The sequence below is a fragment of the Elephas maximus genome, chromosome 2 (assembly GCF_024166365.1).
Source record: "Elephas maximus indicus isolate mEleMax1 chromosome 2, mEleMax1 primary haplotype, whole genome shotgun sequence".
Lineage (NCBI taxonomy): Eukaryota > Metazoa > Chordata > Mammalia > Proboscidea > Elephantidae > Elephas > Elephas maximus.
In genome coordinates this window covers 5,354,119-5,378,242 of record NC_064820.1, presented here as the reverse complement: position 1 = coordinate 5,378,242, position 24,124 = coordinate 5,354,119, and the positions used below count along the sequence as shown (strand labels likewise).

The 24,124-nt window shown below is 54.7% G+C and overlaps 1 protein-coding gene and 1 long non-coding RNA gene across 2 annotated transcripts in view; both read left to right on the top strand.

Annotated features, from left to right (window-relative positions):
* Nucleotides 1–23,570, top strand: part of TENT4A (terminal nucleotidyltransferase 4A) — a 47,920-nt gene extending 24,350 nt beyond the window's left edge. Inside the window, exons 6-14 of the mRNA XM_049858664.1 lie at nucleotides 7,657–7,764; nucleotides 8,878–9,006; nucleotides 11,949–12,162; nucleotides 13,729–13,855; nucleotides 15,082–15,182; nucleotides 15,788–15,960; nucleotides 16,925–17,083; nucleotides 18,415–18,579; nucleotides 21,444–23,570. Of these exons, the coding sequence (XP_049714621.1) occupies nucleotides 7,657–7,764; nucleotides 8,878–9,006; nucleotides 11,949–12,162; nucleotides 13,729–13,855; nucleotides 15,082–15,182; nucleotides 15,788–15,960; nucleotides 16,925–17,083; nucleotides 18,415–18,579; nucleotides 21,444–21,638 (1,371 nt within the window). The 3' untranslated portion in view covers nucleotides 21,639–23,570. The remainder of the gene's footprint in view (nucleotides 1–7,656; nucleotides 7,765–8,877; nucleotides 9,007–11,948; nucleotides 12,163–13,728; nucleotides 13,856–15,081; nucleotides 15,183–15,787; nucleotides 15,961–16,924; nucleotides 17,084–18,414; nucleotides 18,580–21,443) is intronic.
* On the top strand, nucleotides 384–6,963 carry LOC126062863 (uncharacterized). The gene is made up of 3 exons (XR_007514160.1): nucleotides 384–1,649; nucleotides 1,715–2,104; nucleotides 2,365–6,963. It is a non-coding gene; the product is annotated as an uncharacterized LOC126062863 (long non-coding RNA).
* Nucleotides 23,571–24,124: the final 554 nt, after the last annotated feature.

Genomic DNA, 24,124 nt, shown 5'->3' with positions numbered 1-24,124 from the left:
TGCTCCGGCACACCACAGCCCTGGCCCCACACCCTAACCCATCACAGCGCCGGCCCACTACAGCCCTAGTCCTACGCCCCATCCCACCACAGCCCTGGCCCACCACAGCCCAGGCCCCACACCCCATCTCACCACAGCCCCGGCCCACCACAGCCCCGGCGTACCACAGCCCAGGCCCCACACCCCATTCCACTACAGCCCATGCCCCACACCCCATTCCACCACAGCCCAGGCCCACCACAGCCCAGGCCCCACACCGCATCTTACCACAGCCCCAGCCCACTACAGACCTGGCCCGCCACAGCCCAGGCCCCAACCCTATCCTATCACAGCCCTGGCCTACCACAGCCCCAGCCCCATACCCCCCCCCCCCACAGCCCCAGCCCACCACAGCCCAGGCCCCACACCCCATCTCACCACAGCCCTGGCCCACCGCAGCCCTGGCCCACCGCAGCCCTGGCCCCACACCCCATCCCACCACAGCCCTGGCCTACCACAGCCCCGTCCCTACGCCCCATCCCATCACAGCCCTGGCCCCAAGCCCCGTCGTACCACAGCCCCAGCCCACCACAGCCCTGCATCTCAGCCCACCACCCCAGCCCACCACAACACTGAACTCTGGCCCTGTGTCCTAGCCCACCACAGCCCCACACCCCAGCCCCATGCCCTGGCCCACCACAGCCCTAGTCCACAGTAGCCCTGCGCCCTAACCTACCACAGCCCTATACCTTGGCCCTGTGCCCCAGCCCTCCACAGCGGGCCTCCCCAACTGGCCTGTGAGTACCGTTTTTCAGCACTTGTTGGTTACAGTCTGCAGCCTTCTCTACTTCTGGTTTGAGCATGCCTGCACTTTGGTTGTGTAAGCATGATCACCAACACCGATGTGTTAGCAACAGCCTGAGCTATGGAACTGGTGGGGTCGTGGAGGGGTCGTGGAGCTTTCTTGGCAGTATAGGGTGTGGTGGTTCTCCTTTGTTGGGATGAGTGAGGAAAGGAGAGCCACACCTGAGACAGGACGCTGACCGTCAGTGCTGCTGCCACGGGGTGCACAGCTTCACGGTCAGACTTAAGAAAGAAAAGCACTCATGTCTCTTTGTTGTTCAGAAGAGGTGCATATAGGAAAGCCTCTTTTCTCAGGGACAACTTGGAAGATGAGATGGCTTTTGCTGTGTGCTTGTCAAGATTATTACTTTAAGGCCAGACCCTGTAAGTGACCTGCCTGTGTGACACTGCTAGCTTGCCTGTCCTGTAGGCCGATGTTTCGTTTTCAGATGGGCACTTTGTCTTACATGAAGCTTCACCAATATCCTTCTGGCTGTTGAGAAGCTTGCTGGAAGCTAAGGTGGGAGGTTGATCTTGCTGACGGGAGTAGCAGCAGGACATTTCTGGGTGCTCACTACTTGTTGGGGTGCGTGTTTAGACTGTATGATGTAGGCATTGAGGCGTGCACTGGGAGGAAGTGAGCATATTAGTGCGTGTACCTACCGTGACCCTACCGTGGGCCGATCATGACACAGGAGGTGAGTGTATTAGTGTGTGTACTTGTCGGGTCCCCACTGTGGGCTGATCACAGCACAGACGGGGGTGAGTGTGTTAGTGTGTGTACCTGCTGTGTCCCCACTGTGGGCTGATCACAGCACAGACAGGAGGTGGGCGTATTAGTGTGCGTACCTGCTGTGTCCCCACTGTGGGCTGATAACAGCACAGACAGGAGGTGAGCGTATTAGTGTGCATACCTGCTGTGTCCCCACTGTGGGCTGATCACAGCACAGACAGGAGGTGAGCGTATTAGTGTGTGTACCCGCTGTGTCCCCACTGTGGGCTGATCGCGGCACAGACAGGAGGTGAGCGTATTAGTGTGTGTACCCGCTGTGTCCCCACTGTGGGCTGATCGCGGCACAGACAGGAGGTGGGCGTATTAGTGTGTGTACCTTCTGTGTCCCCACTGTGGGCTGATCGCGGCACAGACAGGAGGTGGGCGTATTAGTGTGTGTACCTTCTGTGTCCCCACTGTGGGCTGATCGCGGCACAGACAGGAGGTGGGCGTATTAGTGTGTGTACCTTCTGTGTCCCCACTGTGGGCTGATCGCGGCACAGACAGGAGGTGAGCGTATTAGTGTGCATACCTGCTGTGTCTCCACTGTGGGCTGATCGCGGCACAGACAGGAGGTGGGCGTATTAGTGCGTGTACCTTCTGTGTCCCCACTGTGGGCTGATCGCGGCACAGACAGGAGGTGGGCGTATTAGTGCGTGTACCTTCTGTGTCCCCACTGTGGGCTGATCGCGGCACAGACAGGAGGTGGGCGTATTAGTGCGTGTACCTTCTGTGTCCCCACTGTGGGCTGATCGCGGCACAGACAGGAGGTGGGCGTATTAGTGTGTGTACCTTCTGTGTCCCCACTGTGGGCTGATCGCGGCACAGACAGGAGATGGGCGTATTAGTGTGTGTACCTTCTGTGTCCCCACTGTGGGCTGATCGCGGCACAGACAGGAGGTGGGCGTATTAGTGTGTGTACCTTCTGTGTCCCCACTGTGGGCTGATCGCGGCACAGACAGGAGGTGGGCGTATTAGTGTGTGTACCTTCTGTGTCCCCACCATGGGCTGATCACAGCACAGACAGGAGGTGAGTGTATTAGTGTGCGTCGTGTCCCCACTGTGGGCTGATCACAGCACAGACAGGAGGTGAGTGTATTAGTGTGCGTCATGTCCCCACTGTGGGCTGGTCATGGCACAGACAGGAGGTGAGTGTATTAGTGTGTGTACCTGCCGTGTCCCCATTGTTGGCTGATCACAGCACAGACAGGAGGTGACTTTATTAGTGTGTTTTATACCTGCTGTGTCCCCACTGTGGGCTGATGACGGCACACACAGGAGATGAGTGTATAAGTATGTGCCGTGTCCCTGCCATGGGCTCATTGCGGCACACACAGGAGGTGAGTTGGCTGAAGCCATGGCACACTCATCTTGCTAGGAATGGGGTGCTGCTGTAACAGGTAGCTAAAACATGGAAGTGGTTTTGGGATTGGGTAATGGGTACAGGCTGAAAGAGTGCGTTGTAATTGACTTGTTTTTAACGGTTTTGGGTTTTTGGAGTAGTAAAAACCTAGATTACATCGAAGACAGTCTTAGTAGAATTATGGATGTCAAAGAATTTTGGTGAGGGGTCAAAAGGAAGTGAGGAGAGCCATAGAGATAGTCTGTATTGTCATGGTGCTAGCAACCAAATGTTGCTAGAAATGTGGACGTTAAATGTGCTTCTGGTGATGCTTTAAAAGGAAATGATGAACATGTGACTGAAAAATGGAGGAAGGGAGATGCTTTTTATGCAGTGGCAAAGAACTTGTCTGAATTATGTTCACATGTTTGGTAGAAGGTAAAACTTGTAAGTGACGGACTTGGATATCTGCCTGATGAGATTTCTAAGCAAGATCTTAAAGAGGCTGCATGGTTTCTCCTTGCCACTTAAATAAAATGCAAAAGGAAGGAGATGGACCAAAAATGCACTGTGTGAAATGAAAACAGAACTTAAAGATTTGGAAAATTATGTCGTACAAACTAAGGACACATGTCCTAGAAAGATCACCAAGAATGTTGCTACACAATCTTTTGGTAAAGAGATTAAGCCTGTGATCGATAGATCTAACCTGCTACCACATCAGAAAACCCATTAGCTTAGACTAAAGGGGACAGAGAAATGACAAAAGGAAAGCTGTGTGCTTCTTGTAATTGTGCAGGCAGGAATAGGCCAAAGGAGCTACATCTGTTCTCTAAGAAAAAGAAAAGGACCATCCCTGGAGTAGCTCGTAGATGAGCAGAGCTGTTGGAAGGAGCACGGGAAGCAGGGGCTTCTTGGTTTCAAAGGGTGGGGTCACAGTCTCCTGGATCTTAGGTTTCAAGAGTCAGATCTTGACCAACTCAGTTGTGGAGTGTGGGGGTGCCATTAAAGTGTGCTAGGGGATGGGGTCACTGCCCAAAGCTGAGAGGGCGAGGTTATCATGCCCAAGGGGCAGAAGAATGGGCCAGCTACTGGGGCTGAGGCGGTGGGGTTGACACTAAGATGGACTAGGAGAATGGGGCTGCCCAAAGCCCAAGTAGCAGAATTGGTGTCCCAGTGGGCCTGGAAGGTGGACCTGAAGCCCAGGGCTGAGGGGCGTCCACCCAGAATCCAAAGGGCATGGCTAACACCCAGAGCATGGAGGGCAGGGCCAATGCCCAGATGGTCTCAGAGAAGAGAGGATTATTTTCAAGCCTTGGGAGCTAATGTAAATTGTTCTGCTGGGTTTTGAACTTGCTCAATGCCTGTTACCCCTTTTTACCTTCCAGTTTCTCCCATTTGTAGTGGAAATGCCTGCCTGGTGCCTGTTCCACTGTTGTATTTTAGAAACAGATATGGTGTGGCTGGCGGATTCAGACTGCTGACCTTTGGGTGGAGGGACCCAAAGACCACGCCTGCTGTCCTAGGGCGGCCACTGCAGGACGCCCAGGCATTGCATGGCGTTGAGTGACTGCACTGTCTGAGCCCGCACAGCCCTCCCCTCTGAGGTGTGGACTCTGCAGGATGCCCAGGCGTCACATGGCATTGAGCGACTGTGCTGTCTCAGGCCACACAGTACTCCCTGTTGTGGTGTGGACTCTGCAGGACGCCCAGGCATCACATGGTGTTGAGCGACTGTGCTGTCTCAGGCCACACAGTACTCCCTGTTGTGGTGTGGACTCTGCAGGACGCCCAGGCATCACATGGTGTTGAGCGACTGCGCTGTCTCAGGCCACACAGTACTCCCTGTTGTGGTGTGGACTCTGCAGGACGCCCAGGCATCACATGGTGTTGAGCGACTGCGCTGTCTCAGGCCACACAGTACTCCCTGTTGTGGTGTGGATGCTGCAGGACGCCCAGGCATCACATGGCGTTGAGCGACTGTGCTGTCTCAGGCCACACAGTACTCCCTGTTGTGGTGTGGATGCTGCAGGACGCCCAGGCATCACATGGCGTTGAGCGACTGTGCTGTCTCAGGCCACACAGTACTCCCTGTTGTGGTGTGGATGCTGCAGGATGCCCAGGCATCACATGGCGTTGAGCGACTGTGCTGTCTCAGGCCACACAGTACTCCCTGTTGTGGTGTGGATGCTGCAGGACGCCCAGGCATCACATGGCGTTGAGCGACTGTGCTGTCTCAGGCCACACAGTACTCCCTGTTGTGGTGTGGATGCTGCAGGACGCCCAGGCATCACATGGCATTGAGCGACTGCACTGTCTCAGGCCACACAGTACTCCCTGTTGTGGTGTGGACTCTGCAGGACGCCCAGGCATCACATGGCGTTGAGCGACTGCGCTGTCTCAGGCCACACAGTACTCCCTGTTGTGGTGTGGATGCTGCAGGACGCCCAGGCATCACATGGCGTTGAGCGACTGTGCTGTCTCAGGCCACACAGTACTCCCTGTTGTGGTGTGGACTCTGCAGGACGCCCAGGCATCACATGGTGTTGAGCGACTGCGCTGTCTCAGGCCACACAGTACTCCCTGTTGTGGTGTGGATGCTGCAGGATGCCCAGGCATCACATGGCGTTGAGCGACTGTGCTGTCTCAGGCCACACAGTACTCCCTGTTGTGGTGTGGACTCTGCAGGACGCCCAGGCATCACATGGCGTTGAGCGACTGTGCTGTCTCAGGCCACACAGTACTCCCTGTTGTGGTGTGGACGCTGCAGGATGCCCAGGCATCGTATGGCGTTGAGTGACTGCTCTGTCTCAGGCCACACAGCGTTCCCCGTTGTGGTGTGGACACTGCAGGACGTCCAGGCATCTCATGGCATTGAGCGACTGCGCTGTCTCAGGCCACACAGCCCTCCCCGTTGTGGTGTGGACGCCGCAGAGACGCACAGGCATGCGTAGTGTTGAGCGACTGCACTGTCTCAGGCCACACTGGCCTCCCTGCTGTGGTGTGGATGCTGCAGGATACGTGGGCATTGCGACTGCGCAGTTTCAGGCTGCATAGCCCTTGCCTCTGAGGTGTGGGCTCTGCAGGATGCACAGGCATGCGTGGCGTTGAGCAACCGCACTGTCTCAGGATGCACGGCCCTCCCTGCTGTGGTGTGGATGGTGCAGGACACACAGGCATGCATGGTGTTGAGCCAACCACGTGGTCTCAGGCCACACAGCTGTCCCCACTGTGGCGTGGATGCTGCAGGACACACAGGCATTGCGTGGCGTTGAGCGACTACACCGAGGCCACATGGCCCTTGCCTTTTTGGCCATGGGGTGTGTGTGCACCGTGTGGGCAATCAAGAGGGCTCATCCCCCGTGTCCTCTTGGGACACCCTGCTGTGCCTTACAGCACCCACTCTGTGGGTCGCAGTGAAATGCCATCATGCCCAGCAGGCAGAGGGGAAGGGTGTGTTTCAGGTGAAAGCGTGTGTATTTTGAACACCCACCAAAAAATAAGTATTCTCTAGTGTAGCTATTAATTTCCTAAATTTGGGGGTGTAGCCTGTGTATATGGCAGTGTGCAAGTGTAAGGCAGGTGGGAAGCATGAGTGTTTGGGAAAGTGTCTATGGGTGTGAAGAAGGGGCTTCCCGTGGTGGCCATGTGGTCCTCGAGTGCCACCTGCCGGCAGACTGTGCCCCGCTGAGCAGGCCCCGAGCAGCCTGGGCTGCTTCGAGACACGCACACGGTGATGAATTCTCCTGGAAATCCGCAGCCACAACAGGCACTGCCTGGCGAGGACGGTGACTCCGCATGGTGGCCATCGGCACAGACCGGCCCTCCTGGCACTAGTGTGTCCTCTGGGCAGGGGCCCCCGGGTTTATGTTTTAAGCTCCGATTCAGGCGTGGGCTGAAAGTGTTTTTATGCTGACTTTTCCCCAGGCTCTTTTAAACCTTTCATTGGACCCTGACTGTAGGTGCAGGGAACATTGGTTTTCATTCCTTCCTGGTGGAGGAAACAAAACCTACCTTTTTCTCCTGAAAGGACAGAATTTGGGGTGGGGGGAGGGGGTGGTTTGTGGTCTGAAGGAGTCATGCTTGGGCAGCTTTTGTGAGGCTGGTTTTCAGAGTCTTTTTGGTGACAGTTCTCATCGATGTGGGTATTTCCAAAATAGCCTTTTATTCTCTGATGTGTAAAAATTTTTTTTTTATTTTAGTTAAATGCTGTGAAAGAATGAGAACCCAAAGTAGACATGTTTGGAGAAATATTATCAGTACAAAGCATTTTAAAAACGGCTTGGAGGTTACTTTGAATATTTTCAGAAATTCTCCCAAACATGACTGCGGAGGACCAAGAGCTGCCTGCTGCCCTGTGCCTGAGGCCACTGTGGCGGGAGCTGGCTGCACAGGGGAGCTTGGGACCTGGTGCTGGGGCCTTCCTGCCCACCTGCCTTCTGCACCTGTCCCCTGCTGCTCCCCCATCACAGACAGGACGCAGTGGCCGCAGTTGGCCCCGTGGTGGGGGCAGACAGGCCAGAGGACAAGCTTTTGGAGGGACTGGCTTGCAGGGCCCGGTGAGGGTAGTGCCTGGCAGAGTCCCCTTCTTCTCATCGTTACGTGTAGGGGTGGGTGATCTCTCAGTCCCTTTTGAGAGTAAGGAAAAACCACTCCTCTGTGCAGCTCAGGAAGTGCTTGGTGGATATTAACACTCACTTTCCAAATGCCATCTTTGCAGGTTCCGATAATCAAACTCACCGACCAGGAGACGGAAGTGAAAGTTGACATCAGTTTTAATGTGGAGACTGGCGTCCGGGCAGCCGAGCTCATCAAGAGCTACATGAAGGTCTGTCCTGCCCTCCGTGCCGTGGCCGGGCTCTGCGCGACACTGGCTGACCTGCTCTTGTGAATGCCGCTGTTTAAGCCTACTGTGGTGGCCTTGAGTGGTAGAGGGTGGAGCAAGATCATGCATCCTGTGCCGCCATTTCTAGGGGTGCCTAGACGTGATGTGCCGCTGGGCTTCAGACCTGCATTCTGTCGGTGGCCATTCACAGAGCTGAGCCTGGTCGTAGAGAGCTTCGGAGCTTTTTTTCTCCTTATTGCAAGCCGGCGACTGTTGGCAGATCAGGCCCTCAGGAGCCGACTGAGCTCCATGTGCTTCCTACTTCTTCACCAGGGACTGTGTATGCTGATGGAGGGAGGGGAGACTTGTTTCTCACACTGACACGTCGTGAGCACCACTGTGCACACGGGCTAGTGGGACCGACATACTTTCGTGCCATTGTAGCAGGAGTGGCGACATTCTGAAGGCGAAGCTGCCACCTTGTTCAGATGCGGCTCTTCTCACAGACCTCGCTCGTTTCCTTTCCTCCGCACCACCGTTTCTCTGTAGGGTTGTTTCCTCCCCAGCAGAGCACCCTCACTGACAGCCCCCTTCTCCAGCACCCTGCATGCCTGCCCCCTCTCCTCCCACCCTGCCCTTCTGGAAGACCTGTCCGCTGGCTCATGGTGATGCCACTGCCACTGCCGCAGACTCTAGTCCCTACCCCCATTGCCTGCGTTTCATCTCGGGTGGTGGGATGTTGGGACTGGCCCTGGGCCTCCCCACGTCTTTTGCTGCCCCCCCAATGCCTGCACACCTTGGGCCAGCCACGTGGACCTGTGGGCATGTGACTGTCAACACGCTCACTGGTCTTCCCTGGGCACCTTTCTGCCTGCAGACACTTCCCAACAGGCTGAATGGTAACCTGGGGTGGGGGCCACATCTGGATTGTAATGAATCCTGGTGCTTCAGGCAGTTCTCAGGCCCCTGAAGTGTGAGGGCAGCTGGGCTCAGCCTTCAGACGGGCAGTGGGCTTGACGAAACTTCTACATGTGAAACTTGCTGTGTGGAGTGTCCTTGAAAGCGTATTAACTAATCAGTAATGGATCTGTCTTGTCTTCTTTTTGGGATTTACAGAAGTACTCGTTGCTGCCGTACTTGATTTTAGTATTAAAGCAGTTCCTCCTGCAGAGGGACCTGAACGAGGTGTTCACAGGTGGAATTAGCTCCTACAGCCTCATTTTAATGGCCATCAGCTTCCTGCAGGTGCGTATGCCTTCTGGGTGCTCAGGTCTCCCCGGCAGCCCTGGAGGCCCTTCTGGGGCCCGTTTGGGCCATAGGTCATGGAGTAGAGGTCAACTTTTGATTTTAAGAACCTCCTTGGGTCTTGTTCCTTGGAGCTGATTTGTAGCCGATTCAACACTTAGAGCAGGGAGGGCTCATCCGGGTCCATAGTTGACTACCTGTCGATCCAGATTCAAGGGAGAACTCTTTGTACCTTTAAAAAAGATGTGTACCCTCAGAGAGGTAAAAAGCTATGTTTCTGGGTGCTTGGCTGTGTTTATGTTACAAGATGGTTGCAGAGCTGAATTGGGCACTTTATATGGTAATAAAATTTAAAAGCCAGCTTTCTCACGTCAACAAAACATCAGTATTTTGCCTCAAGTCATATAGTGTTTGTCTTAGTCATCTAGTGCTGCCATAACAGAAATACCACAAATGGATGGCTTTAACAAAGAGAAATTTATTTTCTCACAGTCTAGTAGGTTACAAGTCCAAATTCAGGGTGTAGGCTCCAGGGGAAGGCTTTCTGTCTCTGTTGGCTCTGGAGGAAGGCCCTTGTTCTCAATCTTCTCATGGTCAAGGAGCTTCTCAGCACAAGGACCGTGGGACCAAAGGACGCATTCCATTCCTGGTGCTACTTTCTTGGTGGTAGGAGGTTGCCCATCTCTGCTTGCTTGTTTAATTTCTTTTATATCTCAAAAGAGATTGAAGATGCAACCTATCCTGTAGATTGAGTCCTGCCTCATTAACACAACTGCCTCCAATTGTGCCTCACTTTAACATCATAGAGGTTAAGTTTTACAACACATAATCCCATAGGATAATTACATAATAATGAAAATCGTGGCCTAGCCAAGTTGACACATATTTTTGGGGGGCACAATTTAATCCATAACACTTACCTAAATGCTAATTGCTTGAGGTATGGGTAAACTGTACATCTATTTGTTGTAGTTGTTAGGTGCTCTCGAGTCTTTTCCAACTCATAGTGACGCTGTGTACAACAGAGAGAAAAACTGCCCGATCCTGTGCCGTCCTCATGATGGTTGTTATGCTTAAGCCCATTGTTGGAGCCACTGTGTCAGTCTATCTTGTTGAGGGTCTTCCTCTTCTTCGCCGATCTTCTGCTTTACCAAGCATAATGTCCTTCTCCAGGGACTGGTCCCTCCTGATAACACGTCCATCCAAAGTATGTGAGACGTAGTTTTGCCATCCTGGCTTCTAAGGAGCATTTTGGCTGTACTTCTGTATTTCTGTTTACATATAAGATATAATTTTGTTACAGCTGTATTATACTTCTTTGTACACATAAAATAGCCTCTAAGTTCATTGAAACCATAGTTGTTCATTTACATCTTCTCTAACAGGGTTCTCCGTTGTTTGCAGGGCCCTGCCTGTGTGTTTTAGGTGCACAGCTGTGTTCTTCCCTGTTTATCCCTGGTTTTGTTCTGTGGTTGTGCTTAGCCAGCATCTCACATCTGGGATTTGGCACTTTTCTCACGATCTTTAATACTGCTGATAGTATTGCAGCCAGTCACCCCGGGGTAACTTCGTGGCTTCTTAGGCCCTGTCTTTGCAGAGTGCGTTAACCACAGGGCGGAGGATGTCCCTGCCAGCTTCCTGACAGCTGGCCATCCACGTTCACCTGCTGTTTCCCTCAGTTTTCTGGCCCGGTTTTGAGCTAAGCTCAGCCTCCTGCCCTGAATGCATTTCTTCATCATTCCTGACGTGAACCACTGCAGCAGCCTTATAGTTACGGCAACTGCTGCTTACTGTACCAAGCACATGGCATGTGCGGCACTGGGCCGTGTGCCCCTTGCATTGGCTCAGGGTCCATGCACCGTCCACGATCTTGCAGTGAGTGTGGAGGGGGTCCATCTTTGTCTACATGTCCCCTCCTGCCTTCATGGTGCCTGAGTCCTTTGTGCCCTGAGTCATGACTGTTGTCCTCTGAGCTCACCTCAGGCTCGCTGGAAGGAAGATAGGTCTTGCACCTGAGGCTTGCAGGTGTGCAGCTGGGGACAGAAGGCAAGGATTCAGGTGGGGGTAAAGGTGGAGCAGGAAGAAGAACCCACACTTGTACCCTGGAAACCCTCAGGTCCCCAGAAGCCAGGGTTCCTCTGAACATCAGTGCACTTGAGGCCTTAGGAGAGGCCTTCCCAGCGGCGCTGTATGTCAGCCTTCAAGTCCTTGTGCTTTTGCCAGGACTCCACCTATGTGTGGACTTGGTGGATGTTCCGTGTCTTTGATCCTAGCTGAGAGCCAACGGCCACATGTGGCTAGAGAGCCAGCTCCGAGTCTTAAACATTGCCTGTTTTAAGCATAAATAGCCACGTGCAGGTCTAGACTGGTGAGTTGTGACTGCTGCCTCTGACTCCAGGGCTGGCCGTAGTACGTCCTTCACCTGCCTGAGGGATGTGCGGCCCTGAGCTGGGCCTGATAGTGGCCTGGATGAGAAGCGGGTGCAAGTTTGCCTTTAGCATTACGAGGCGATGCTGATCACCTGTGCACGTTAACGTTGACGAGCTCACACTGGTTCTGTGTGGTACTGTGACTCGCTCAGTGGGTTCCCTTTCAGAATAATGAAATTACATCTACCTACTGAGTCTCTGTAGGCCATGGTCCGCTTGTTTACAGGATTGGGAACTGGCGGTTAACCAGGCACCTGTGTTTGTAGGGAATTACCGTATAGATCACCAATTTCAAAGAATTAAAGTGTCAGATGGAAGTTCGGAGGACAGTGTTTAATTTCTGTCCAGTAGCCTTTATGGGCCGAGGCTGTTCAGGCTCTGGGCAGGCGGCCGGGCCGGCAAGGGACTGGACAACACGCAGGGCTGCCCGGGGCCTGCGGGCCGGCCTCTTGACATGCACTGTCCCCCAGAGGGACTTGAGCCCGACCCCACAGTGCCTGCGTTGCTTTATAGTTGCATCCGCGAATTGATGCCCGGCGAGCGGATGAAAACCTTGGGATGCTGCTGGTCGAGTTTTTTGAACTTTATGGAAGAAATTTTAATTACCTGAAAACCGGAATTAGAATAAAAGAAGGAGGTGCCTACATCGCCAAAGAAGAGATCATGAAAGCCATGCCCAGTGGGTACAGACCGTCAATGCTGTGCATCGAGGACCCTCTCCTGCCTGGTGAGGGCACGCTGCGGGGGGTGGGGGCCTGGGGAATGTGGGATCAAGGACCCCTGCTACCTGGTGAGGGTGGGGTTGGGGGGGCATCAGTGCAGGAGGTGGGGGACTGGGGAACATGACACTAAGGACCCCCTGCTGCCTGGTGAAGGCATCCTCACCATGGGGGGTGCTGGGCGACTGGCGCTGCCAAGGGGCAGGGGCATCAAGGACCCCTTGCTGTCAACACCCAGGGTCATGGAGGGGAAGTGGGCACCAGCAGGGGGTTGGGGAGTAGGGAATGGGGTCCCGAAGGCCAAGGGCAGAGCGCCGCATCTTGATGCGGGTTCCTGTCATCAGAGTAAAGGGTGTCACTTTTTCAGGATTCCTCATTTAATACTTTTCATTAACTGCGTTTTTAAAAGATTTCCGTTTTCTAATCAACCAGGAAAATGTAGATGGTAAGGATTAAGGAGAAAAGATTTTCTGGTTAAAGAAATACTACTCCTCACAATAGAGCATCTGCAGCCCAGATGTGTGTGACAGAACAGTGACACACACCACACCATCCTGCGTGGTGGCGTTTCCCCAGCGTTCCCACCTGGACACTGGTGCTCCAGCAGTCGTCCTAGTGAAATGGTGCCCAGCATGCAGGCGGGTGCCACGTGGAAGGGGCCCAGGTCGGTCTCCAGCATCCCAACTTGATCCCCGTAATGTGTTTAGGAAGGTTCCTACCCCAAACTGTCCCCAGTCTTCCGACCGGAGAAATCCGTGGGCTGCACGTTTTCTCTTATTTGACATTTTTCTAGTGGTAAGTGAGGTTAACCACGTTACCCATCCACTGCACAGGTGCTTCCTGAGCCCCCGCTGGGTGTCGGGCGCTGCTGACTGCTGGTGACAGGGTCAGTGGGGTATTGGAGGGCCCTGCCGACCGCTGGCGACGGGGTCAATGGGGTGGCGGAGGGCCCTGCCGACTGCTGGCGACGGGGTCAGTGGGGTAGTGGAGGGTGCTGCCAACTGCTGGTGACGGGGTCAGTGGGGTGCTGGAGGGCCATGCCGACTGCGGGTGACGGGGTCAGTGGGGTGCTGGAGGGCCCTGCTGATGGCTGGTGATGGGGTCAGTGGGGTGCTGGAGGGCTCTGTGGGTGAACCTGCCCATGGTGCAGGCAGCTGCAGGTGAACGCGACCATGGTGCAGGCAGCTGCAGGTGAACGCGACCGCAGTGCGTGCAGGGTTCCCGTCCGCAGCCTGTTAAGTGTGGGGTGGCTTTAGGACTCTGTCATTCTCAGAGCAGTGACCTCAGTTGGCATGACAGCATTTGGGTTGGGTGGCTCCCAGGCCCTCAGTAGGGCTCATCCCTTGTGAGGGGCTAGTGGACCCCATAATGCACTGTCCCCATCTGTGTCCATGCATGGGCACACCTGAGATGGCCCCACTGGCCGCAGTGCGCACGTCTGTAGGTATAGTGTCTGCACGGCCCACCCTGGTGGCCCTTGCTGGCGGGCCTGGGACTGCTGCGTTGGGAGAGCCACCTCGAGTAACTTCATCACTGCTGGGATGCTGGCTGACCTGCCTGCCTCTCTGCTTCAGGAAATGATGTTGGCCGGAGCTCGTACGGGGCCATGCAGGTGAAGCAGGTGTTTGACTACGCCTACATCGTGCTGAGCCACGCTGTGTCGCCGCTTGCAAGGTCCTATCCCAACAGAGACTCAGAGAGGTAAGGGGAGCCATTTACCGGTGCTGAGCCTCACACCTGGCCGCGGGACTCGTGTCCATGGAGTTTGTTAGTGGGGTGTTGGGTAGTGCAAGCGGTTTGTGCTCGGCTCCTGAGAGGTTGGCAATTTAAACCCACCTAGTGGCACCATGGAAGAAAGGCCTGGCAATCTGCTTCTGTAAAGATCACAGCCGAGAAAACTCTATGGAGCACAGTTTACCCTGATACTCATGAGGTTGCCATTAATCAGGAGCAACTCTGTGACAACAAGTTTTTTTGGTCACATTTTAGTGGCATTTGAAGACTTTGGTAAAGGAAGACTTTTCAGGGATTATCATAGCTGACCATGTTTGATTAATTTATGGTCCCAAAAACTTGTTGCCATCTAGTCGATTCCGACTCATAGCGACCCTATAGGACAAAGTAGAACTTCCATAGGGTTTCCAAGAAGCAGCTGGTGGATTCAAACTGCCGACCTTTTGGTTAGCAGCCAAGCTCTTAACCACTGTGCTACCAGGTCTCCAATTTATGGTCCAGTGTTGAGAAATTTCTAATTTCAGAAGTTAGCATTTTCTTCAGGGTATTTTCTTTTGGGAGATGAATTTCACCTTTTAAAACTCTTGGACATGAAGCTTTTTCTCAGGCAGTCTCCAGTTGTGAATTTCAGCGTCTGATCCCCTCTCCTGTGCCCCTGGGGTGGGGTGGAGAGTGGAGCATGGTGAGGAGTGAAGGGAGGAATCCTGGTGGCTGTGGTGGTGGCGTTGGTGCTGCTCCTCCGAGCCCTGGGATACGGTGGCTCTGAGGCCCAGCCTTGACCCTCCCTGTACTGGGGTAAGAGTGCCCCGTGGGCTCAGGGAGTGTACCCCCCGTGATCCAGACTGTGCACCGGGCCCCTGGGCCTCCATTCACGCCCCCGCAGTGTGAGAAGGTTTATGCCTGTTCCGAGGGGGCTTCCCTGGTTAGGAATTGATTTGAACAGTCTTTGTTCTATAGGAGGACATAGGTTCAAGGACCTGGACATTGAGCGAGCCCACTTTTTCTGTACTGTGGTCTCAGAGCACTTTGGGCTCAGATGTCCTGAGTCACGGGTAGCCTGTAAAGTCACCATAGCTTTTTCACACTGTCATCACCTAGCTAGATGACATATTGTTAGAAGTATACAGCGACTGCTCATAATAGGCTCCTGTCTCCACGCTGCCCATGGCCCTCACACACACTGTCCTCTGCAGCACCTTAGGACGCATCATCAAGGTCACACAGGAGGTCATCGACTACCGGCGGTGGATCAAGGAGAAGTGGGGCGGCAGGGCCAGCCCATCGCCCGAGCTCGGTGAGAGGAGGTTCAGCCACATTGCCCTTGACTGCTGTGTGTTCCTCATGGCAGACAGCTCAGACTAAGGACACATCTAGGTTTTCCGATGGGATGCTAAGGTCTTGTCAGTGCTGTCCGGGAGAAAGATAATGTGCGCTGCCAATGTAATTTTATGGTTTATGTGAAAAATAGAAACAGGTGTAAGTAATGTTAGTAATATATTTATTCAGCCCCATATATGCAAAGTGCTAAATTTCAGCATGTAATTGAAATAAAGTTATTAGTGAGATATTTTACAGGTTTATTTTTTTGGTGCTAAGTTTGTAATTGTGTTATCTTAGTTGAGATCCTAAATGTTCATCAGAAGTATTTGATCTGTGTTTAGATTTCATAAAATTCAGAAGAAAATGTAAGTTTACATACCCAGGTTGTTCCCACCGTTCCTGTTTTCCAGTACCTAAACCAATGATTACTCTAACGTGTGGCAAGGGCTAGGGGTCTTGGTCAGCTGCTCCTGCAGCACCTCTGGTGCGCACGGCGGCTTGCTTGGCTGGTGCTGCCATGGACCACGCACCCTTGCTCAGCTTCCTGAACAGTGAGACCAGACCCATTTCCCCACACAGACAGCAGAATGAAGATGAAAGAGCGGATCACAGTCTGCAATGGGGAGCAGACCCAGAGCCGAGACCCAGGGTCACCCTACAGCCAGCGTCTGACCCTGTCCCTGTCCAGCCCCCAGCTCCTGTCCTCGGGGTCATCTGCCTCCTCTGTGTCTTCGCTGTCTGGGAGTGACATTGTGAGTGCCCTGGTCCTGCCTGCTCTGCCCTGGCCCCGCCCACTCTGTCCAGGCCTTGCGCACACTGCCCTAGTGCTGCCCCACTGCCTGGCCCTGCCCATTCTGCTCTGACCCCACCCACACTGCCCAGGCCCTGCCCTACTGCCCTGGCCCCGCCCACTCGGCCCCAGCCCCACCCATTCTGCCCTGCCTCCTGTGCCCCAGCTCCACCCACTCTGCCTTAGCCTGCTTTTACTATCTGGCCCTGCCCATTCTGCTCTGACCCCACCCACACTGCCCAGGCCCTGCCCTACTACCTGGCCCTGCCCACTCTGCCCCGGCCCCACCCATTCTGCCCCACCTCCTGTGCCCCAGCCCCACCCACTCTGCCCTAGCCCTACCCCACTGCCTGGCCCTGCCCATTCTGCTCTGACCCCACCCACACTGCCCAGGCCCTGCCTTACTGCCCTGGTCCTGCCCACACTGCCGGATCCCACCTACTCTTCCTTGTCCACACTGCCCCGGTACCACTCACTGTGCCTGGCCTCCTCCCCCTCCCCGCCTCTTCTCCCCTACATTCCCACCTACTTCCCAGGTCTCAGGTACTTTGCCCAGGTCCTGCTCACTCTGCTTGGCCCCACCCCCTCCGGCACACACTCATGCACTCCTCCCAGACCCTGCCACTCTCTTGGCCCTGCCTCTTCAGTTACATCTCTGCCCACTCCTCCCAGGCCTCACCCACTTCACCTAGTCCTGCCTCTTCCATGCTGGCTCATCCTTCCTCTGCTTCAGCCCCGCCTCCTGCACATTGGCCCCGCCCTCCATCGAGCCATGCATCCCAGGCATGCATCCCGCGCACTGGCCCTGTCCTCTGCCTCAGCCCAGCCTCCTGCACACTGGCACTCCTGCCTTCTGCCCCAGCCCCGCCACCTCCACACTGACCCTCGGTACTCAGTGACAGGCTTTCCTTTGTTTCTCTGTGCAGGACTCAGACACACCACCATGCACAGCACCCAGTGTTTACCAGTTTAGCCTCCAGGCACCCACCCCGCTGATGGCCACTCTGCCCACAGCATTGCCAATGCCCAGCAGCAAACCCCAGTCCACTGCTTCTCGAACGTTGATCATGACAACGAACAACCAGGTGTGTGCTGCTGCGGCCTCCCCTGAGGCCAAGGAGGGTCTGAGGGTGTCCCCATCCCGTGATGGTGAGGACAGGTCTGAGGGTGCCCCCTTCCTGTGATGGTGAGGGTGGGTCTGAGGGTGCCCCTCTGCCGTGATGGTGAGGGTGGGTCTGAGGGTGCCCCTCTGCTGTGATGGTGAGGGCGGGTCTGAGGGTATCCGTCCTCCCGTAATGGTGAGGCCAGGTCTGAGGTTGTTGCTTCTCTCATGATGGTGAGGGCAGGTCTGAGGGTGCCCCCTTCCTGTGATGGTGAGGGTGGGTCTGAGGGTGCCCCTCTGCCGTGATGGTGTGGGTGGGTCTGAGGGTGCCCCTCTGCTGTGATGGTGAGGGCGGGTCTGAGGGTATCCCTCCTCCCGTAATGGTGAGGCCAGGTCTGAGGTTGTTGCTTCTCTCATGATGGTGAGGGCAGGTCTGAGGGTGCCCCCTCCCGTGATGGTGAGGCCGGGTCTGAGGGTGCCCCCCTCCTGTGATGGCAAGTGTGGGTCTGAGGGTGCCCCTCTGCTGTGATGGTGAGGGCAGGTCTGAGGGTGGCCCCCTCCCATGATGGTGAAGGTAGGTCTGAAGGCTCCTCCCGACTCGTGTTGGTGAGGGCGGGTCTGACATGACACCTGGTTGACATCACCCTGGTCCAGAGCCCCTGGCCAGACCAGCTGTGGGGACATGACACCTGGCTGATGTCACCCTGGTCCAGCGCCCCTGGCCAGGCCAGCTGTGGGGACGCAGTGCCTGGTTGACGTCACCCTAGTTCAGAGCCCCCGGCCAGGCCAGCTGTGGGGACATGGCGCCTGGTTGACATCACCTTGGTCTAGAGCCCCCGGCCAGACCAGCTGTGGGGACACGGTGCCTGGTTGATGTCACCTTGGTCCAGAGCCCTCGGCCAGACCAGCTGTGGCGACATGACACCTGGTTGATGTCACCCCTGTCCAGAGCCTGTGGCTGGGCCAGCTCCATGGACATGGTGCCTGGTTGAAGGGGGTGGTGCAGAGCTTTGCCCATCAGGCCTCTGCAGAGCCTGAGTCACAGTTATTATTCTGGTCACAGCAATTTTGTTGGATCTTTGATGGCCTGTGTCACTGGTATACTTCACACAGTAAGTGGTCTTTCAGAACGTGCAGTGTTTCCGAGTCAGGATAAACCCTGAGAGGTGACAGTGAAACATGACTTCAGGGACCCTTCGTGGAGGTGACTGCTAACGGCCCCACCTCCTGTGGGTTCACGGGTCCAGCTTGAGCCCTGGGTGGTCTTCCTGCTGTCACCGTGGTGCCTCACGGGTGTTCTGTTGTTTCTTTCAGACCAGGTTTACGATACCTCCCCCCACCCTCGGGGTGGCCCCTGTTCCCTGCAGACAGGTCGGCCTGGAAGGCACTCCGTCCCTGAAAGCTGTCCACCATGTGTCTTCCCCGGCCGTGCCCTCCACCGCCCCCCACCCGCTGTCCAGCCCTCACCTGTATCATAAGGTACGTCTGGGCCCAACCACAGCGCCCCCGGCCCCTGGGACTGGTTCGTGACAGGCTGGTGCTCGGCACCTTCTCCGGAGAGAAGTCACGTCCCTCTCGGGGTTTGTTCTCTGGTCACATTTGGCCTTGTGCTTGCTGTACTTCGTAACAAAGTTTAAAAGTGCTAAGGAATTGAAGATGTGGTGTGGTTTGATGAGTTTCAAAACACTGTCTTCACGAGCTTCTCTCTTAGCTCTTCAGTTAAACTTGTCAGCATACAACTGAAGTTTGGAGTAAGCAAGGTGCACAATGAAGAATGTTGTTCCCTTTTATCTATTAAATTAATGTACATACAAAATACTTTGGTTTTCAAGAAGCGAATGGTAAAACCTAGAGCTGACATGACCCCTGTGTGTGGTCCTGCGTCACCGTATTCTCCACACCCCTGCTTCATACGCTCTGGCTTTGGACCCAGGGTGGGCAACCTGTGTTTGCTCTGCTTTCTAGAACGTTCCCAGTGAGGCCTTGGGAATCCTTTGTCAGCTTTTCTCATGGCTTCTCCCAGAGTAGATCTGGCAAAGGTGAGAAAGCAGGTGACTATTAAGTCTGTGCATGTGGGCCAGCTCTGAAGGCCGGTGTGTTGGAAAGGAGGCGATCCAGGTCTCCAGGGGACTCAGAGCACAGGGCCAGGAGGGCGAGTCCTCCACTGCTATGAGACCCTGGGGATTCAGAGTGCTGGGCTGGGAGCACAAGGTCTACCCTTGCCATGAATCCCCAGGGAACTCGGAGCATGGGCCTGGAGGCAGGGTCCCCAGTTGCCAGGAGATCCCAGGGAGTCGGCTTAGAGCATGAGCCTGGAGGCGGAGTCCCCCTTGCCATGAGTCCCTGGGAACTCAGAGTGCAGGGCACGGAGGGTAGGTCCGCCCTTGCCATGAGACCCCGGAAGCCCAGAGCACAAGGCCCAGAGGCAGGGTATCCCGTTGCCATGAGACTCTGGAAACTCAGAGCTCAGGCCCGGAGGTGGGGTCCCCCCTGCCCCTCTGTCTCACAGTCAGGCCCTGGTGCACTCTTCAGCATATTTTGCTGTATTTATGATTCCTGAGGGCCGGCTCTTCGGGCTGGTGTCATTGATCCCGGGCCGCTGTATTTGGATTTAAGGACTGAATGGCGGACATCCCTGCTTGGGTTCCACCCCGTCACCATGGCTGTTTGACTGCATTGCCGTGTTCTGTGCTGACCCAGCAGGAGAGTCGGGGTGGACTGGAAGGGTGATGGCAGTCTTCTCTCCTCACCACCTGGTCCCTTCCTCCACCCCTTCTGGGTCACTTTGCCCTGACACCCTCCTGCGTCGACCATGCTTCTCTTCAAAGGCCTGCCTTTGAGGGACTTCACAGTGTGGCGGCGCTCGGGTGACCCAGACACTGGTGGTGGCAGGCAAGGGCTGAGGGCCACGGAGAGCAGCTCCGGCATGTGTCCAGAGTCGGCCGGTGGCTGGAGGGGGAAAGCAGGGATGTCTTGTGTCTGTGGGCAGCATCCGAACGCGAGGATGCCCAGTGGACACGGGCCGGTGGTGCATGCAGCGTCCGCATGTTCTCCCCGTGTGGCACCTGATTTTGCTCCAGTGGAGACGAACACCACTCGTGGTCACCTGACCAACTGCCTGAAGAACTGAGTGTGCACAAGCCCTGTGGTTGTGGTTTTCAGTTTCCATGGACGGACTCTGCCTTGCCTTCTGGATAACAGAACCACAAAGCGGTGGCTTAAACCACAGAAACCCATTCTCTCACAGTTCTGGAGGCCAGAAGTCCAAGTTCAGTTGTCGTCAGGGCCATGCTCCTTCCATAGGCTCCAGGGCAGGGGCCTTCCTTGTCTCTCCCAGCTTCTGGTGGCCCCAGGCCTTCCTTGGCTTGTGGCCACATCATTCCAGTCTCTGCCTCAGTCTCCACACAGCGCTCTCTCCCAGTCTGTGTGTCCGTCCATGCCTTTCCTCTTAAGAGGACATTAGTCCCAAGGACCTTACGGACCCCTCTCTCCGCGCAGTGATCTTAACTCCTCCCATCTCAGTGACCCCATCTTATTGACTCTTCCCACCCCAGCGACCTCATCTTATTGCCCTCTCCCACCCGTGACCTCAGCTTATCGACTCTTCTCATCCCAGTGACCCCATCTTATTGACTCCTCCTATCCCAGTGACCGATCTTATTGACTCCTGCCACCCCAGTGACCCCATCTTGACTCCTTCCGCCCCAGTGACCCTGTCTTATTGACTCTTCTCACTCCAATGACCCCATATTATTGACTCTTCCCACCCTAGTGACTCCGTCTTACTGACTCCTCCTAGTGCAGTGACCCCATCTTATTGACGCCTCCCACCCATGACCTCGTCTTATTGACTCCTCCCACCCCAGTGACCTCATCTTATTGACTCCTATCCCAGTGACATCATCTTATTGACTCCTCCCATGCGTGGCCTTGTCTTATTGACTCCACCCCAGTGACCTCATCTTATTGACTCCTCCCACCCATGACTTCATCTTACTGACTCCTCCTACCCCAGGGACCCCATCTTATTGACTCCTCTCACCCCAATGACCTCATCTTATTGACTTCTCCTATCCCAGTGACACATCTTATTGACTCCTCCCACCCCAGGGATCCCGTCTTATTGACTCCTCCCACCTGTGACCTCATTGACTCCTCCCACCCATGACTGCATCTTACTGACTCCTCCCACCCCAGAAACCCCATCCTAACTTCACATCTGCAGTGACCCTGTCCGCACCCGTGGCCCGTCCACAGGTACGGGGCGGGAATAGGCTAGGCCTGTTTTCTGGGGCTCCAGCTCCCCCAGGACACACGGCGCTGACCTCCCTGTGTCTCTCCAGCAGCACAGCGGCATGAAGCTATCGGTGAAAGGCTCACACGGCCACAGCCAGGGCAGCAGCCACGGCTCGGTGGGCAGCGGAGGTGTGCGGCCGCCCATGGGGAACCGGGGCCACCACCAGTACAGCCGCACCGGCTGGAGGAGGAAAAAGCACACGCATACGCGGGACAGCCTGCCCGTCAGCCTCAGCAGATAATGGCACGTGGGCACTGCCGCCCGCCCACCCAGACTGACCACGGCCTTGGGCCGCGGCGGCCGTGACGAGACCCACAGCGTCCACGTGTCGGCCATGGGGCCCCCGCATCTGTGCTGCCCTCTGCATGTCCTCGTGTGGTGGCCGCGTTCATCCTCCAGAACAGTGCGTCATGCTTGTCTGTGCAGTGTGGGCGCTGTCCTCACCTTCAGTGCTGCTGGGGCTCCGGCCCGCGGGGACAGAGCGTGTGTGTGTGTGTGTGCGTACACGTGTGTGCGTGCACAGAGTCTTGTCGATTCCTTTGCAGTTTGGGTTTTGTTTTCTGTTTGTCAGAGGAGCCCCCAACATCTCTCCTCAGCGGATGGGGTTGGGGGTTACCATTGTTTTACTGCCCTCATGTTTTGTTTGAAATTCCAGAACTGTATTTCTATGTAAATATCGAAAACTTATGATTTGTGCAATAACTCAGATATTTTTTATTTAATTTCATATTTTCACGTAAGTTATATTTAAGGGAGGAGGGTTTTTTTAAACAAGCCTAGATCCTTTCCCCAGCTGCATTTTCTAAGTTGGGTTCATTGTGTCGCTGGTTGTCTGAGGAGCATCGTTACAAGTACCACAGGGGGTCGGGGGTTCATTTTGACGTCTTTCCTTTTGGTTGGATGCGTGGCCTCAGTGCGTGAGGGGGGTGACGTGCCGCGCCGACTGGACGCAAGGACGGCTGTGCCTGGACAGACGGCCCACTGTCCTGCCTGCCGCTCAGCCTGCAGTCCTGCTTGACCCCTGAGTTCTAACGTTTTTGGTTTTTGGTTCTCTTAAATAGACAACAAACCCAGCATTTAAAGTGCCAGAACTATAGCCTATTAAAGGGAGAGCAGGCTGTCTCCGTGTAAAACCTTTACAAATGTGAACTTGGAAGTGCTACAGCCTGTTCTAGTCATGTGAGCTGTAATGATGGGTCTGGTGAGTATCATTACGGAAAACGGTGCCCAGTTTTAGGAATGTGGAGAAAGGGATTATGTTGATTCCGTTGAGGAATCTGTATAGCAGTGTGCATTCGTTCTGCTAAGAGCAACTATCCGGCGAGGACTTCGCGGCTCCATGCGCCGCGAGGGAGCGTCCTAGCGTGTCCAGGAGAGCCCAGCCCGGCGCTGTGTCGGGCGGCTGGCCTGACTTCAGATGCATACAGGTATACTATGCAAGTGTGTTCTGCCCTGACAGCCACTGTCCTGTGACCTTGTTTTGAACAAGCGTGTCCCCACTCTGCCTGACCTGAGTTCCCAGAGTACCACGGTTGTCTTGAGGCTTGGCGGCATCTAGCAGGTCCTTGACCCCCTGTTGTAGGATGAGGGGTCTTGGTCCTGCTGACACTACAGGTAGGTTGAGGTTTGAAGTCCACAGTGGAGAATGCTGAGCGACAGCCGTGCCACCTGGCTGGTGTGTGGAGTGGGCGCCCACGAGGACGAGCGTGCGCTGTGTCTGCCCCGCAGGCCCTCCCAGAGGCCTTCTGGAACAGGGCAGCACGTTCTCTCTGCAGTCCTTGGCCGTCGGAGGTTACCCAGAATATTTAAAGTATTTAAGTTGTGACCCTACCGATAAAGAAATATTTGTAAACCTTGACTCATAGGCCTATTCTCATCTACTCGTTAGCAATATTGACTAACCCACACCGAGAGACCACTGCGGGGGCCAGCTGGGGGTGGCGTCCACCGTGTGCATCCTGAGCGTGGTCCTGAGGGCAGGGTCAGGCTCCATTCCAGTCGTGGGGGCCTAATGAATTGGCCTGGCCACCACTGTGGTCACGTCTGCAGGCTAAGTGAGAAGATATCATGTTTCCATTTTTTTGTGTGTGGACAACAATGTGGAAGCTAAAATTGACATATTTTTATGTAAAGTTTTTCTATTCTTTGATTTTTAATAAACTTTAGAAACCAGTCTCGGGTTTATGTTTGAATGTATGCGTTTCCTCCAAGGGGAAGGGTGGCTTCTATGTTTTCCTATTTTTAGATTTTCTAGATTAGGATAATACTTTGGCCGGTGACCTGATCTAGATAGAATTCACAAAGGCAGATGCCATTTGGGAGAAAAAATACATATTTATTTTGTCATTGGGTTGAGGTGCCAGGCTTTGTACAAGGACTGTACTAGAGAAGCGTGGAAGAAACCTGAACTTGCCCTCACATCCTGATGCTGATACGGATTCCAGGAAAGGGTTTATGCCGGGGGCCAGCCTCAGCAATGAACAGGGTTACCAGAGGAGGGGTAGAGTTCGGCGAAAAAAGAATGAGAGGTAGTGTGTCTTATATTTTCATTTTGCAGAAAAGGAAAGCCTCCTCTCTTTATTTTTTACATGGTCTTTTATATCATAAGCTTACAAAAGCATAACATCGCATGATCAATAAAGGGGCAGTACAAGATATAATCATAAACATCATTTCCCAGAGACATAATTTTCCAAGTGACACATAGTACAGTTCCGCATACACACA